The sequence below is a fragment of the Xenopus laevis genome, chromosome 8S (genome assembly GCF_017654675.1).
Source record: "Xenopus laevis strain J_2021 chromosome 8S, Xenopus_laevis_v10.1, whole genome shotgun sequence".
NCBI classification, from domain to species: Eukaryota; Metazoa; Chordata; class Amphibia; order Anura; family Pipidae; genus Xenopus; species Xenopus laevis.
In genome coordinates this window covers 277,725-292,408 of record NC_054386.1, presented here as the reverse complement: position 1 = coordinate 292,408, position 14,684 = coordinate 277,725, and the positions used below count along the sequence as shown (strand labels likewise).

Here is a 14,684-nt window from a genome sequence, read left to right as displayed (position 1 = left end):
GAATTAATCTAAAATGTACTTCCCTCCAAACTTCAGATATAATTAGCTTATCAAAACTACTACTAATAGAACTAGGTTAATCAACAGCTTTAATAAATGGACCACTTTTTTGCAGTTGATTCCAACGGATGAGGCTTAAAAGCCATGTTGTTCCATAAAGTTGATTGAATGGATCTGATGTTAATATCCAAATTAGAATATATGTATTTGTTGAAAAAGGAAGATAATAAAGAGTTATAAGACATTAAAATGTCTTTCATGTCTAGTTTGTTAAACCAATGAACCAATTGGACATAGACCAATTTCTCTTTTCCTGAAATATGTAATTTGAGTCTAAATTCATCCAAATTGAAGATTTTCCCTGTAGAAGGTGATCTACAGTCTGTCAGTAGACAGATACCTTTTTTCCTCCAGGAAGTTAACATTGGAGAGAACAATGAACAAGGCTTTGTTTCTTGTTAAAGGCAAATAAGGTGTCTTCTTATAGTCCGACTTATATAACCTGCATAACAGTCTCCAACTGAAAAAGTATCCCTAAAAATGGGATTCGTCTTTACTTCTGTAAGTTGATTCTTAAAAGGTTTATGTAATAGCATTACAATATTATCTCCCTTCTTAGTTGTTATTTCTAGGGGAACATTAGTGTATTTTTCTTTTTCACATATCCATTCAATAACGTAACGAGTAAGCGAAGATAGGACCTATAATCAGGAACTCCTAAACGACCGTATCACGTCTAGACTACTGTAACTCTCTTTTAATTGGCCTCCCCCTCCAGAGACTATCAGCTCTCCAGTCCATAATGAACACTGCTGCGAGGCTCATACACCTCAGCAACCGCTCCTCCTCTGCCTCACCATTCTGTCAATCCCTGCACTGGCTTCCGTTACCTTTCAGAATCAAATTCAAATTAATGATACTGACATTCAAAGCACTTCATAACTCTACCCCACCCTACATCTCTGAACTCATCTCTATATACTCACCCACTCGCTTACTACACTCCTATACTAACCTGCTACTCAACTCTTCTCTCATTACCTCCTCACATTCAAGACTTTGCAAGGGCTGTTCCCTCCTCTGGAACTCTCTCCCACGGTCTGTCACACTTTCTCCCAACCTTTCTGCTTTCAAGAAATCTCTGAAAACGCACTTCTTTCAAGAAGCCTCCCCTCACTCTGCTTAACTACCAAACACAACACCACATACAGTACCTCATTTCTCACCCACTTAATTCGATCTTGCCCACTCCCACACCTTGTGTATTACTCCCTTCCCTATAGAGTGTAAGCTCTTTCTGCATAGGGCCTTCCTCACCTTTTGTACCAGTATTGATTGTGATGTCTGTAACTCAGAATTCATGTGATTTAGTTGTATAATCACATTTACTTTACAATGCTACGCAATATGTTGACGCTATATAAATACATGTTAATAATAATAATGTTTTTGATTGTATTAACTTATGTAGAGATATTTTAGGTACTTTTGCCTTCCAAAGAAATCGTGAAATAGAACTTTCCGATGTTTTAATATCCTTATTCCTTAAAAGAAGAGGTACATTAATTATAGAATAAATAAACTTTGGAAAAACCAACATTTTATAAAAAGCTACTCTGCCTTTTAGATTCAGAGGAATATTTATCCATTTATTACATACATTTATGATATTCTTAACCATAGGAGTAAAATTAAGAGAGTATAATCTGTTTAGATCAGCAGGAATAAAAATACCTAAATGCTTTATATGAGACTGTCTCTTTTCAATACCCAACTGCCTTAAGGACGTCATAGAAGTGTGTCCAAAGATATCCATAAGTTCAGTCTTTTTTACGTTAATTTTAAATCCAGAAATAGATTCAAACATGTAAAATAGAAAAAATCTTTTTTAAATTTTCATTAGGGTCTTTAACAGTAAGGAGAAGATCATCAGCAAATGCTGTTAGTCTAAAGGTGGCCATACACGGGCCGATAAAAGCTGCCGACAGTCGTGTCGGCAGCTTATTGGCCCGTGTATGGGGCCCCCCGACGGGCTTCACCGATCAAGATCTGGCCGAAAGTCGGCCAGATCTCAATCGGATGGGACAAAAAGTCCTGTTGGATCGCGATCGCATCTATTCGTTGATGCGGTCCCTCAAGGTGGGCATATCGGAGGGAGATCCGCTCGCTTGGCGACATTGCCAAACGAGCGGATCTCTCAGTGTATGGGCACCTTAACTAAACCCTTATTAACTTCTATTCCTGGTAAAAAGGTCAAATTCTTGAGATATCTAATAAGAGGTTCTAAAGATATATTGAATAGTAGTGGTGAAAGAGGGCAACCTTGCCTAGTCCCTCTTTTCAAGTGCATTAAATCAGACATTTCTCTTGCTGCAATTATATGACTCCTTGGTGAAGAATATAATAACTTCACTAAAACTTCAAAAGGACCTTGGAACCCAAAAGCTGTTAATGAATCCATTAAATGTTTCCAGCAAATACTGTCAAAAGCCTTTTCTGCATCTATTCCAACCAAAGTAGTGGGAATTTTATTAGATTTTGCAGATTGGATAGTATTAATAATTGTTCTAAACTTTCTAGTGCTTGACCTACCTTTAATAAATCCTCCTTTTTCAGGAGAGATCATTTTTGGAAGAATTGATGAAAGGTGATTGACAATTATTTTGGAAAGTATTTTTAGGTCCTGATTTAGTAAAGCAATTGGCCAATAAAACTCAATTTTTGTGGGATCCTTATCTTGTTTGAGAATTACCTTTGTTAAAGAATTCAGACTGGAATGTAAAGGGACATTTTTTGAAATTCAGTGTTATACACATTAGTCAAAAATGGAGAAATTTAGTTTATCAAAGTTTTGTAAAAGGGGCCTAAGAGACCATGTGGTCCACTTGCTTTATTAGGTTTCAATGAAGAAATGACAGATCTTATCTTTTGTTCAGTAATTGGAGAGTTAAGCTCAATTAAATCATCATGGGATATCTGAGGGAAATTAATATTCTCCAGTATGGAGTTTCTATTTTCAGAATTAGTTTCAATTTGAGAGTATAATTGATCATAGAAGTTTTTGAAAGCATCAACAATTTCTAAGGGGCTGTGGGTAATATCACCATTGACCTTTTTTATGTTTGAAATCCTTTGAGATTTAGACCAATTCTTAGTTAAATAAGTTAATAATTTATTTGCTTTATTCCTTAAATTTAAATATTTGGCCTTAAAATAACTGAGTCTCATATTAAGCCACAATTCCACATCTTTTATAGAATTCTCAAAGGCAAGTCCATTATTATGTCTTGGATCAGATTTAAATGAAATATAAGCCTCATTCTGTTGTTTACTCAATTTAAGGATTTGAGAATTGAGATTACTCAAAAAAAGGATTTAAATTATGAAATTTCGCCTTCCATGAATCCCAAAGCAATTGAGGATTATCTTTATGAATGCATTATTAATCAGAAAGTTCTCCCAACGATCTTTAAGCATTGATTGAAATTCTATTTTACCCGAAAGAAAAGATGGAAAATTCCATGGAATATAGGATTTAGGAGGTGAATATGCTAATAAAGTCAAACTAACTGGGTTATGATCTGAATAAATCTGGCCATACATGGAGAGATCCGCTCGTTTGGCGATGTCACCAAACGAGCGGATCTCTCTCCAATATGCCCACCTTGAGGTGGGAAATATCGGGCTGATCCGATTGTGGGCCCTAGGGCCCAACGATCGGATCCTAACGAATGGGAACGGGCAGTCGGATCGTGGGACCACATCAACAAACAGATGCGGCCGCCATCCAACGGGATTTTTAGTCCCATCCGATCGAGATCTGCCCGACTTTTAGCCAGATCTCGATCGGGGAAGCCCCTCGGGGGGCCCCATACACAGCCAATAAGCTGCCGAATGTCGGCAGCTTTAATCAGCCCGTGTATGGCCACCTTAAGTGAAATTCCCTATCTTTGCTTCATGAATGTGATTTAGTAAATTAGCAGATGTAAATAATAGTCAATCCTTGTACCCATTCCATGAGTGTGTGAATAAAATGTAAATTCTTTTTCAGAGGGATTAATAATTCTCCAAACATCATTTAAATTTGTTTGATCTAAAAAATTGTAAAGAAGTCTAGACTTGTTGTTGTATTAAATTGAGTACTACATTTGTCTAAAAGCCAAACATGAGACTCATTGAAGTCACCTCCTATTGTTAAATTAGAAACACTAAGGGAGTATATTTTTTGGATGATGTCTGAATAAAATATTGGTTTATTGTCATAAGAATGTAAATAGAACAAAGATTCCAAGTTTGATTATTAATTAGAATTTCCACATGTGTGAATCTGCCCATATTATCTTTATCAGATTTTATTTTGTGATAAGATAACTTTTTGTTAAGGAAAATAGATACTCCTCCCTTTTTTTTAACTGCAGGGGAACTGATGTTTTCTCCAACCCAAGAAGAACATAATATAAGACTATTAACCTCTTTTAAATGGGTCTCCTGTAGAAAAGCAATTTCTGCTCCCTTTTTTTATTTCTAATAATACTCTTTTTTGTTTAATAGTTGAGTTAATTCCATTTAGCTGGAATTAACTCTGACTCTGATTAGCGCTGACTGTGAGCTCTTTCTATCTTTCAAATGGGAATGTCTTTTTGAAGATTTAAGGCTTTAGATAGCCATTGAGAAATTAGCATAGCTAGAGTCTCTTGTTTGTAATGCTCTGGTAAACCAATAAAGCAAAGATTATTTCTTCTGGACCTATTTTCCAGATCATCATTTTTTTAACTTTCTTTTTGCAGGTATAACATTTTATTAGCCATGGAAGAGGAGCTATTTACCAAAGAAGAAACTCTCTTCTCCATCTTCACCACAAGACTGTTCTGTCATGTACGTTGTTCAGTGAGCTTATTTAAATCCATTCTTATTGAGCCTACAGCTCTCTCAATAGATTCCTCCAAAGCAGGGTTAATAAGATTAGCTACTTCAGTAGCAATTTGCTTGTAATTCAAGCTGTCAAAATTTTGCGCGATAGTATTAGAGTTCCCGTCCGCCATCTTGGATTTTAACTGTGCAGCGTCTTTTTTTTGCTTTATTATCAGGACTAGAACGTCCCAAAGTGGATCCTCTGGAACCCAGATTACCTTTAGGTGAGTTTACCGACATTATAACACTTTATTTTTGCAGGTAAATGGCGGAATAATCAGTTGAGGTGAGGGTTGGTGACGGAGCGCTTCTAGTGAGCTGCCTTTCCTCTTGGCGCCATACCGGAAGTTCAATCCATTATCTTTAACCTAATGGCAGACTTGTGCTTACGTATTCTCTCCCCTATCATTCAAGTAGTTTGCCCCATATATAGCTCTCCACAGGGGCACTATATGATATATACTACAAAGGAAGATGTACACGTATAGTATCCCCTGAGTTGTTTCTTGAGCGTAATACACCTTGTCTGATCTGTTTGCCATCCAGGTCTGATCAAACCAACATGGAACCTATTGTTTTATTCTTTTTATATGACATAAGTCCTGCTGTGGATCTTGTTAAATCCTATATGGTCATCCCAATGCTACTTCAGGTGATTTGGCTGAAGTTCTGGAGGTGACGTTTGGCCCTATAGAGAGTGCTACAGAGATGCTTTATCATTTCCACTCTACCTTCCAGAAAGAGAGGGAAGATTTGTGGTCTTGTGCGGCTAGAACAAGGCCTGAGACTGCTAGTGAGCTGTGGTGCAATTATAGATGATGAAATGGATTCTCTGAGAATTTACCAATTGAAAAGAGGGACCCTGAATAGTGACCCTGTTGCCGTGACCATTAGAGTACACTACCAGGATAAGCTACCCCCTGGGTATGTTGCTCTGATGAAGAGAGTTCGGCTAGAGGAGGGTCAAAAGGAGTTCCACTTCAGAGCATACAGAGAAATCCCCTGCTGATGCTAAACTTTTGGAAGAGAACAAGAAGCTTGGCAAAGAGTTGGAGGAGTTAAAAGTTCAACAGTTTGAGAGAGCCAAACCCCCAGCTGAGGCTAAGAAAGTTCCCGGTGTGGCAAGCTTGGATACATCCAGCAAAACTGTCCAGTTCCTGATGAAGGTGAAACCCAATTCGCACTGTATGAAGTACTCCACAGGTGTAGAACATTCAATGCAAGATGCTACAAGTGTAAAGTGGTGGGTCATCAGGCCCAGAGTTGTAAGACTTACAAAAGTTCTACAGTACAGAAGTCTTATTATGAGCCTTCCATTTGTGAGCGTGACTCCCCTGAAGAGGATAGGGTGTTGGGTCGAGAGAAGAGTTCTGTGGAGAACCCTGTTGGCATGAAGGTGGCCCCTGAAACCTCTGATTACCCCCGATAGATCTAAAGGACTGGGTCTGGGTAAGCACAGGTCTCCAGGTAAGGCCAATGATAGGGTCTCGGGTAACAGCAGTGATACAAAAATTATTGACTGTTTTGCTGTCCAGACATGCCAGGGCATATGGCAAGCGAGGATGTTGCTGGTTTGTACAAGGGGAGAATGTAGGGGATCAGAGAAATCATTCACCTGTTTTTCTGTCTGTGACATCATCCAGCCCAGTTATAGGCTGGAGAGCCATCCGATTGGCTGGCCGCCCCAGTGTATCCTTGGGAGAGAGGGTGTGCCTGAGATCCAGATCTATGGTAAGTGACACTGCTGCTTGAAAGGAGTTTCCAAGAAGAAGGAAAAGCTGCGTTTTGCTCTGCTGGAGAAAGTATTTGAGCATCAGGGAGAGACAGTTTCTATCTCCTGCCTGTGGATACTTTGGCCACTGCGTGTTTCCCCAGGGTGAGGAGAGGTCTTGCTTGTGTACCTGCCACATGGGAGCGGCTACTAACTCTAAAGGTACCTTGGGGCAGGTAGCACTACCTGGGGATATAAGAGCTCTTGGGAAGGGACATTGAACTGACCGGATTTATTCTACATTTATCCACCCGGTGTGGGACTGTGGCATTGAGAGACTGTGCCAGGGGTTGATAGTCCACACAGGTTCCCCAGAGTAAAGTGATATTGTGTGATTTACATTTACAATTACTAAATACAGTTTATATCAAGATTATATGTTTTATTGAAAACTGTGTGTGTTTTATTTATTTATTTTTTATCTCCTGAGGTGTGCTCCCTAGGTGGAGGCACTGCGCTGTAAATGCCAGTTCCCAGTACTTTTCATATGCAAAAGGTACTCAGGGCCCTGGATTGCCATTGGTTAATTGCAATTTAAAGAGACAGTAACCAAATTAGGGTTATATATCTGTAATCTTGTTATGAGCTAAGGAGGCCAAGCCTGAAGGCCAGTTAGGGGGAGATTTGGGGTGATTGTTTAATTTTGTCCTGGGTACCCCTGGAACTATAGCAGGGTGACTGTTACCCCAATGTTTCTATATATCTGTAACCTTGTTATGAGCTAAGGGGGCCCAGTCTGAAGGTCAGTTAGGGGGAGATTTGGGGTGAGTGTTTATTTGTGCCCTGGGTACCCCTGGAACTATAGCAGGGTGACTGTTACCCCAATGTTTCTATATATCTGTAACCTTGTTATGAGCTAAGGGGGCCCAGTCTGAAGGTCAGTTAGGGGGAGATTTGGGGTGAGTGCTTATTTGTACCCTGGGTACCCCTGGAACTATAGCAGGGTGACACCCCAATGTTTCTATATATCTGTAACCTTGTTATGAGCTAAGGGGGCCCAGTCTGAAGGTCAGTTAGGGGGAGATTTGGGGTGAGTGTTTATTTGTGCCCTGGGTACCCCTGGAACTATAGCAGGGTGACTGTTACCCCAATGTTTCTATATATCTGTAACCTTGTTATGAGCTAAGGGGGCCCAGTCTGAAGGTCAGTTAGGGGGAGATTTGGGTGAGTATTTATTTGTGCCCTGGGTACCCCTGGAACTATAGCAGGGTGACTGTTACCCCAATAAGCTGCTACACTATTTGCACACTGGGGGATAGTGGAAATAACTGTTGTGTGAGGTGAGTTTCACGCAGTGAATGTGGAATTTGTATCCTAATATTTTGGCAGTTGGTTGAAGACAGGAAAAGGGGAAATGAAGAGACAATTGTCATAGTAACACAGTAACATAGTAAGTTGGGTTGAAAAAAGACACATGTCCATCAAGTTCAACCTTAAGTCTATATATAACCTGCCTAACTCAGTTGATCCAGAGGAAGGCAAAAACCCCATTTGAAGCCTCTCCAATTGGCCTCAGAGGGGAAATATTCCTTCCTGACTCCAAAATGGCAATAGGAACAGTCCCTGAATGACTCGTTTCTTCATTGCCCCCGGGACTATCACAAATGTCTGCCATTGAGGAGCAGACTGTAGTGCCCCCTAGAGGCCAATGTAGTAGAACGGCTTCATTCGCAGGTTCCAGGGACCTTCTCTCTAGAGAGATTGCATTAAAGGAGAAGGAAAGGCTAAAAGTAAGTAAGTTTTATCAGAAAGGTCTATATAAATACACCAGTAACCCCTCAAAGTAATGTTGCTCTGAGTCCTCTGTCACAAGAAACAGCACATTTCTTTCCTTCTATTGTGTACTCATGGGCTTCTGTATCAGACTTCCTGTTTTCAGCTTAAACCTCCAGGGCTAGGGCTTGAGCATGCTCAGTTTGCTCCAATTCCCTCCCTGCTGTAATCTGAACCCACAGCTATAAGTATCGTTGCCACCTTTTATAAAAAAATTTACCGGCCGTTGGGGGTGGGGTCTCAAATGGGCGGGGTGTGACGTCAAAAGGGGCGGGCATGATGTCAAAAGGGGGGGGGGCCACGCGACGGAGACCCGCGGATGCTAGAAGAGGCAAAAAAAAGGTAAGTTGCAGGGGATTGGGGGCAGGCCGAGGGCTCCTTTTGATCGTATTAAAAATTTACCGGCAGCTACATTGCTGGTAAATTTTTAATACCGGCCCCGGCCTTGGCAGGTATTTTACCGGCTAGGCCGGTAAAATACCGGCAGGGTGGGAACCCTAGTTATAAGTGAGCAGGGAGAGACTCAGGCAGGAAGTGATGTCACACTAAGCTAATACAGCAGCTTCTATCCTAAACAAACAGAGAGTTTCTAGAGCTTTTTACTCAGGTATGGTAAAGCATTCTACAGAATAAATATAGCATTCTAGCTTGCACTATTGCAGCTAATCTATTGGCAATAAAATGCCTCCGTAGCTTTCCTTCTCCTTTAAACCCTTTCAGCCAATAAGGTGCCTCAATCGGTTCCTTGTCACGTACTGGGGGCGGAGCTTGTGCAGTCAGCGCAGAAGTCACACAAATCACGGATCAGGAATAGTAGCGAGCGCTGAAATAGTTTGTGGAGCAGACACTGCGAGTTCTTGTGGTGCGAGGGCAGAAAGGCGACATTTCTTTGCTCCAGTTACTCTAATCACAAATGTGTGCCGCCAAATGCGGAAGTGCTGGCGCCCTGGTGTCCGGAAGTGCCAACCTGCAAGCGTGACGTCAGTGCCTCCGTGGCGAACCCGGAAGTGGTGCGTTGCCGGGAGACATGGCGCTGACTGCTGGGACTGGAGGAGCTGATACTGAGAGGGACATGAAGCAACAGCCAGAAGGAAATGGGGAGCCCGGGGCCTTGTCCGGTAAAGCAGCGGGGGACCGTAAGTCATTGAATGGGGGGCTTGGGCCAAAGGTGCGGTTACTATTGGCAACGTGTTGTATGAGGTAAAGGCGCCGGGACAGGCTACGGGGGCACAAATGGGTCATGGACTGAATCAAATCATTTCACTGTAGAGCCAGAAACTTCTCTATTATACCCCCCCCCCAGGAGACACAGAGAGAGAGAGAGGGGTCATTATTATATTTGTAACACTCCCAGGACTATGAGGAGACAAGTGGGGGCTCTCCCTAAATTATGGCCTTGTGGATCCCAAGTGATCATGTTCTTTCCCATTCAATGCTGGGGAAGGAGTAGGTACACGAGGTGTAAGTAGGTGGGTGTAAGTAGATGTAGGTACAGTGGGTGTAAGTAGGTAGGTACAGTAGGTGCAGGTGGTGAATAAAGGAAGCCAGTGAGTGGCCACTAGACAATCCCACATGTAACCCCCCCCCCTTCTAAACAACCATTAACCCTTTAAGCACAATTCAGGCGCAGCATGTTGCTGGGAATGTGTATTTGCTTTGTGTCTGCTCACTGAGAGATAAGCCCTTATATTGGCAGCCAATCAGCTCGTTGCCCGTCACAGTTGCCCCTTCAGAGAATCCAGGGCCCAGGATTGCAGGGAACATACCACAAGTCTGTATTGTTGGGGGAGAAGTGTGTGTGACCCTCAGGTAATGGTGCTGCCCGGCTGGTACCTGAGGTGGGAGGGGCCGAGTATGAAATGTAAATGTTGCTTGTGAATGGGGAAGGTGTAGTGAGCGCAGCAGCTGATATTCCTGCTCAACTGGTTATTCATGAAGTAAAGAGCGAGACAGAGAGTTTATATGTAATTGCTGGGGGAGGAGCAACGTGTTCCACTAGTGATTCATGTGTAAACTGGGGGGCTAGTGGTTACATATAAGTGACACCCCCGCATGGATCAGCAGCCCCCAGTTACGTCCCTGGGTGACTTGGACTCTGTGGGTGGCATTGGCCAGTAGGTTGAGCTCAGGAGATGGGCACAAACGTTGTCTCTTGTGATTTATTGTTGTACAAATGGGCAGCAAGTGTGTCTGTATCAAGCACCTCCCACCTCTTTGACCATGGGGAGGAGAGCAACCTGTGCACAGCAAGTACAGAAAAACTAGGGGGGTCCCTGTCTATAACCAACTATTTACACAATAACAAGGAAAGGGGTGCCAAAATGTTAATTTCCCTACACCAGGGGTCCCCCTCCGCCGCCATCTTTTTAGTATTCCCCAGGGCTGCCTTGTGGATCTCTTTGTGTGCACAGTACAATTGAATATATTTCCTTTTGTCTCCAAGGGAATCCTGGGAAATATTGCTAAGATGGCAGCACTAGCCTGACAAATAATAGATTCAGCCTATTGCTCTTTATTATTCTCACGGCCACCATATTGGCGCACAAATACTGACAAATACGCTGCTTTTGTTTTACAGGGGGAAACCGGCGCCTCAAGTACCTGAGTCTGGCCGTGCTGGTGGTACAAAACGCGTCTCTGATTCTCAGCATCCGATATGCCCGCACCCTGCCAGGAGAGCGCTTCTTCTCCACCACCGCTGTAGTTATGGCTGAGATCCTGAAGGGCATCACTTGTCTGCTGCTTATGCTGCTGCAGAAAAGAGGTACTGTCACTGGGGGGAGTAAGAGAAAAAAATACTGAACCCTATTATTAGCAGTCACCTACCTGCTTGAGTCTTGCAAAAGGATTATAACACAAGGGGGGGTTATGGGAGGTGTTTATTATTCGAAAGTGCAAACTGGATCAGCAGTGTCTTCGGCTAGGAAACTCATCACCCCCAGTGTTGCTATGGTGGGGATTACGGAGCTGCCATACTTCTCAGTGTTTTGTTCATTCACTGGCTAATCTTTTTCAGGTAGTATTATTATTAAAGGGACAGTAAAACAATAACATTCTCTTATTACTCCCCTTCCCACAGTTGCAGCTTGACACATGTTCAGTGAATGTGTTGATTTGCACATCTCATTGGCTCTCTGTCCCTGGCAGGTAACGTCAAGGAGCTGGCTCTGTACTTATATGATGCCATTGTTGTGCAGTACATGGACACCCTCAAGCTGGCAGTGCCCTCACTGATATACACCCTACAGAACAATCTCCAGTATGTGGCCATCTCCAACCTTCCTGCAGCCACTTTCCAGGTCAGTCCAATTGTATCTCACGTTGTACCTGTGCCCATGGATAGTACTTGCCCCCCACTCCAACATCCATTTCTGATTCTCTTCTTGCTCCCCTTCCTTATTGGGCCTCGGTTCTGTTGACTAAATACTTCCCCTGTGCTATTTGCAGGTGACCTATCAGCTGAAGATCCTCACGACCGCCTTATTCTCGGTGCTGCTCCTGAGGAAGAGCCTGACACGACTGCAGTGGGGATCCCTGGTGATTCTGTTTGCTGGGGTGGCCATTGTTCAGGCTGAACAGTCCGGGGCTAATGAAAGTGTGGCTGACAGTGGTCAGAGCTATGTGGTGGGATTGGTGGCCGTGGCTGTCTCCTGTCTGTCCTCTGGCTTTGCAGGAGTGTATTTTGAACGGATCCTGAAGGGCAGTTCGGCTTCTGTGTGGCTTCGGAATGTTCAGTTGGGAATCTTTGGAACGGCATTAGGGCTACTGGCAATGTGGCAACAAGATGGAGCTGCAGTGGCTGAGCGTGGCTTCTTTCACGGTTACACGCCACTTGTGTGGTGCGTCATCTTTAACCAAGCCTTCGGGGGGCTGCTTGTGGCTGTGGTAGTGAAATACGCAGACAACATTCTGAAAGGCTTTGCCACATCTCTGTCGATTGTGGTCTCAACGGCGGCCTCAGTCCATCTTTTTGGCTTCCATGTGGACATCCCTTTTGCAGTTGGAGCTGGGCTTGTGATTGGTGCCGTCTATCTCTACAGTCTCCCCCGGAAACCAGATGTTTCATCCAGTTCCCAGACTTCATCACAAACAAATACCTTCCTGCCAAAGTCAGTGCTCATCAAGTGAACCTACTGGTTGATGACTGGGCTTTAATGGGAGCTGGCAAAGTGGGCAAGTTTCAGGGGTGGGTCAGGTTCCGTTGCTGCTCTCTGATAACATCTTGCTGCTCTCCAGCTCCTACTAACATGATCCAGAAGTGGAACATTACGTGCACATACCCCCGAGACCAAATTCTAAACTAACATTCTAGTATTGGGAGGATGGCAATGGTACTGGTCGCCGAGCAGGAGGGCGGCAATGATATATTTGTATAAAGATTTGTACATTGAAGAGTCTGTATTTCAAATATGAAACACACAAAATATTATGTTTGGGCTTTGGGGCATTGATGTAATTTATTTATATATATATATATATATATAATGTATGGACAGACCAGCACAGTGAATGTACTTACCTCCTGCCCAGCCTAGGGTTTCTGTGGGTTCCCGTCATATTCGCTGGAAGGGATTCACTGTACAAGACCCCTTCACATCACCTGCAGTATGGATAACCCCCCCCCCCCCATGGGCTAAGCCAGGGGAGATTGTATCCCCGTTGGTGGTGCTTGTACCCTACCAGGAAATGGGCAGCACCCGGTCTTGTAGCAGTGAGAAGTGTAAAACTGGACCTGCCCAGTAAGAGAATAAACTGCCACTCATTCAATGAGCACCTTCAACTGAAGAAGCCACTAGGCTGCTTAAACCATCAAGCGAGTCCAGTTGCTGACTGATCACTAGTAGCCATTATCTGGATGAAACTGCCCCTAGTGAATAAAAGAGAGAAGCCTCCTCCAATGTCTGCCTTCTCTTAGCCAATGCTTGGGGAATGTGGCATAGAATTCATCTCTCATTCCTTGTGCCAAAGGGTCCCCCCCATTAGGAATTGGCTGCTGCTGCTATAGGTGGAGGAACACAGAAAATAATATTTGCAAGGGAGGGATTTTCTTTAACTAAATAAACAAATTGTGCAAGGGCACATTGAAAGGAAGGGTGTAACCCTCAATGTGCCACACCTACCAGAAATTGATTCCCTCCCACCCATGGCTCTTCTCGTGCATGATCTTTCTTGTACTCAAATATTATTGTACAATAAAAGACTTTTGTATGGCTTTTGTATTAACTTCTGCCTGTAAAAAACTTTAGGGGTTGCCTGTGGACTACTGATCCAGTAACATTCCTTACCCCCATCTGTCCCCCAGCTCTGGAACACAAGGGGCAATAGATAAATAACAACCTCAGCAGCTCCTCACATAACTGACCATAATCTAAGAAAGAAGAGGCTAGAGGCAATTTCAGTTCATTGCAAGTAGACTTCAGAGAGGTCAGGGCATGTCAGAACCTTCATAGGTGACCTTGGGACCCTCCGCTACATGGGCAAGTTGGAGGAAAACAGAGTGTATAAGGACTGGCAAAAATAGGAAGGGTAGATAACAGGACAGGGTTGGACAAACACTAGAAGAAAGATGGGAGAGCTTGTTGAGTAGAAGAGAACAGAAATGCCAGGGAGTAAAAGAAAATGTGGAAGATCTGTCTGTAGATCTGTCTGGGCAGGACAGAGAACACTGAAGAGCTGCACAAACAACACAACAAACATGGGACAAGCAGGAAAGCAGAATGGAAACGGTGGGAAAAGGATAAACCATGTCACTGACCTGAAAAGGGTAGAGCTACTTTAGTAGAGATGGGATTCCAGCGGTGGAAACAAGTGAAAGCTTGGGATAAAATGATAGAACTGGGTTGAGGTTCAGTTGGAATATGAAATGACCTGGTGGGAATAAGGAATTTGGCAGGACAAAAACATAAAAGAAACCTGAAGTGGGGGCAGAGGGAACAGCCAATAGATGGAAAGAGCCTAAAGGAATCCACCCTCAGGCACTTTAGTCTGACAAAATCAGAAATAGAGGCCTGGCCAAACTGGAGAAGAGACAGTTAAGGGGAGTATGATCACTATATACAGTTACGTTCATCAATCTTTGGACCGAGACAACTTTTTGCTAATTTTGTTTCTGTACAACTCAGATGTAGTTGAACTGCAGACTTTCAGCTTTAATTCAGGGGGTTGAACACAAAGATTGTATAAAAATGTGAGGAACTAAAGGACCAGGAGGATAGTAAGTATGAAAGGA

General features: G+C 43.2%; 1 protein-coding gene and 1 long non-coding RNA gene across 3 annotated transcripts; both read left to right on the top strand.

The window, feature by feature from the left end:
- Positions 1-3,867: 3,867 nt before the first annotated feature.
- Positions 3,868-6,828, top strand: LOC108699698. The gene is made up of 3 exons (XR_005963874.1): positions 3,868-4,875; positions 5,088-5,135; positions 5,458-6,828. It is a non-coding gene; the product is annotated as an uncharacterized LOC108699698 (long non-coding RNA).
- Positions 6,829-9,212: 2,384 nt separating this feature from the next.
- Positions 9,213-13,667, top strand: slc35a2.S (solute carrier family 35 member A2 S homeolog). Of its 2 annotated transcripts, none has more exons than XM_041574035.1 (4): positions 9,213-9,573; positions 11,034-11,219; positions 11,603-11,754; positions 11,903-13,667. In XM_041574035.1, exons 1-4 carry the CDS (start codon positions 9,483-9,485, stop codon positions 12,581-12,583), a joined length of 1,110 nt encoding a protein of 369 aa, XP_041429969.1. In that variant the 5' UTR covers positions 9,213-9,482; the 3' UTR covers positions 12,584-13,667.
- Positions 13,668-14,684: the final 1,017 nt, after the last annotated feature.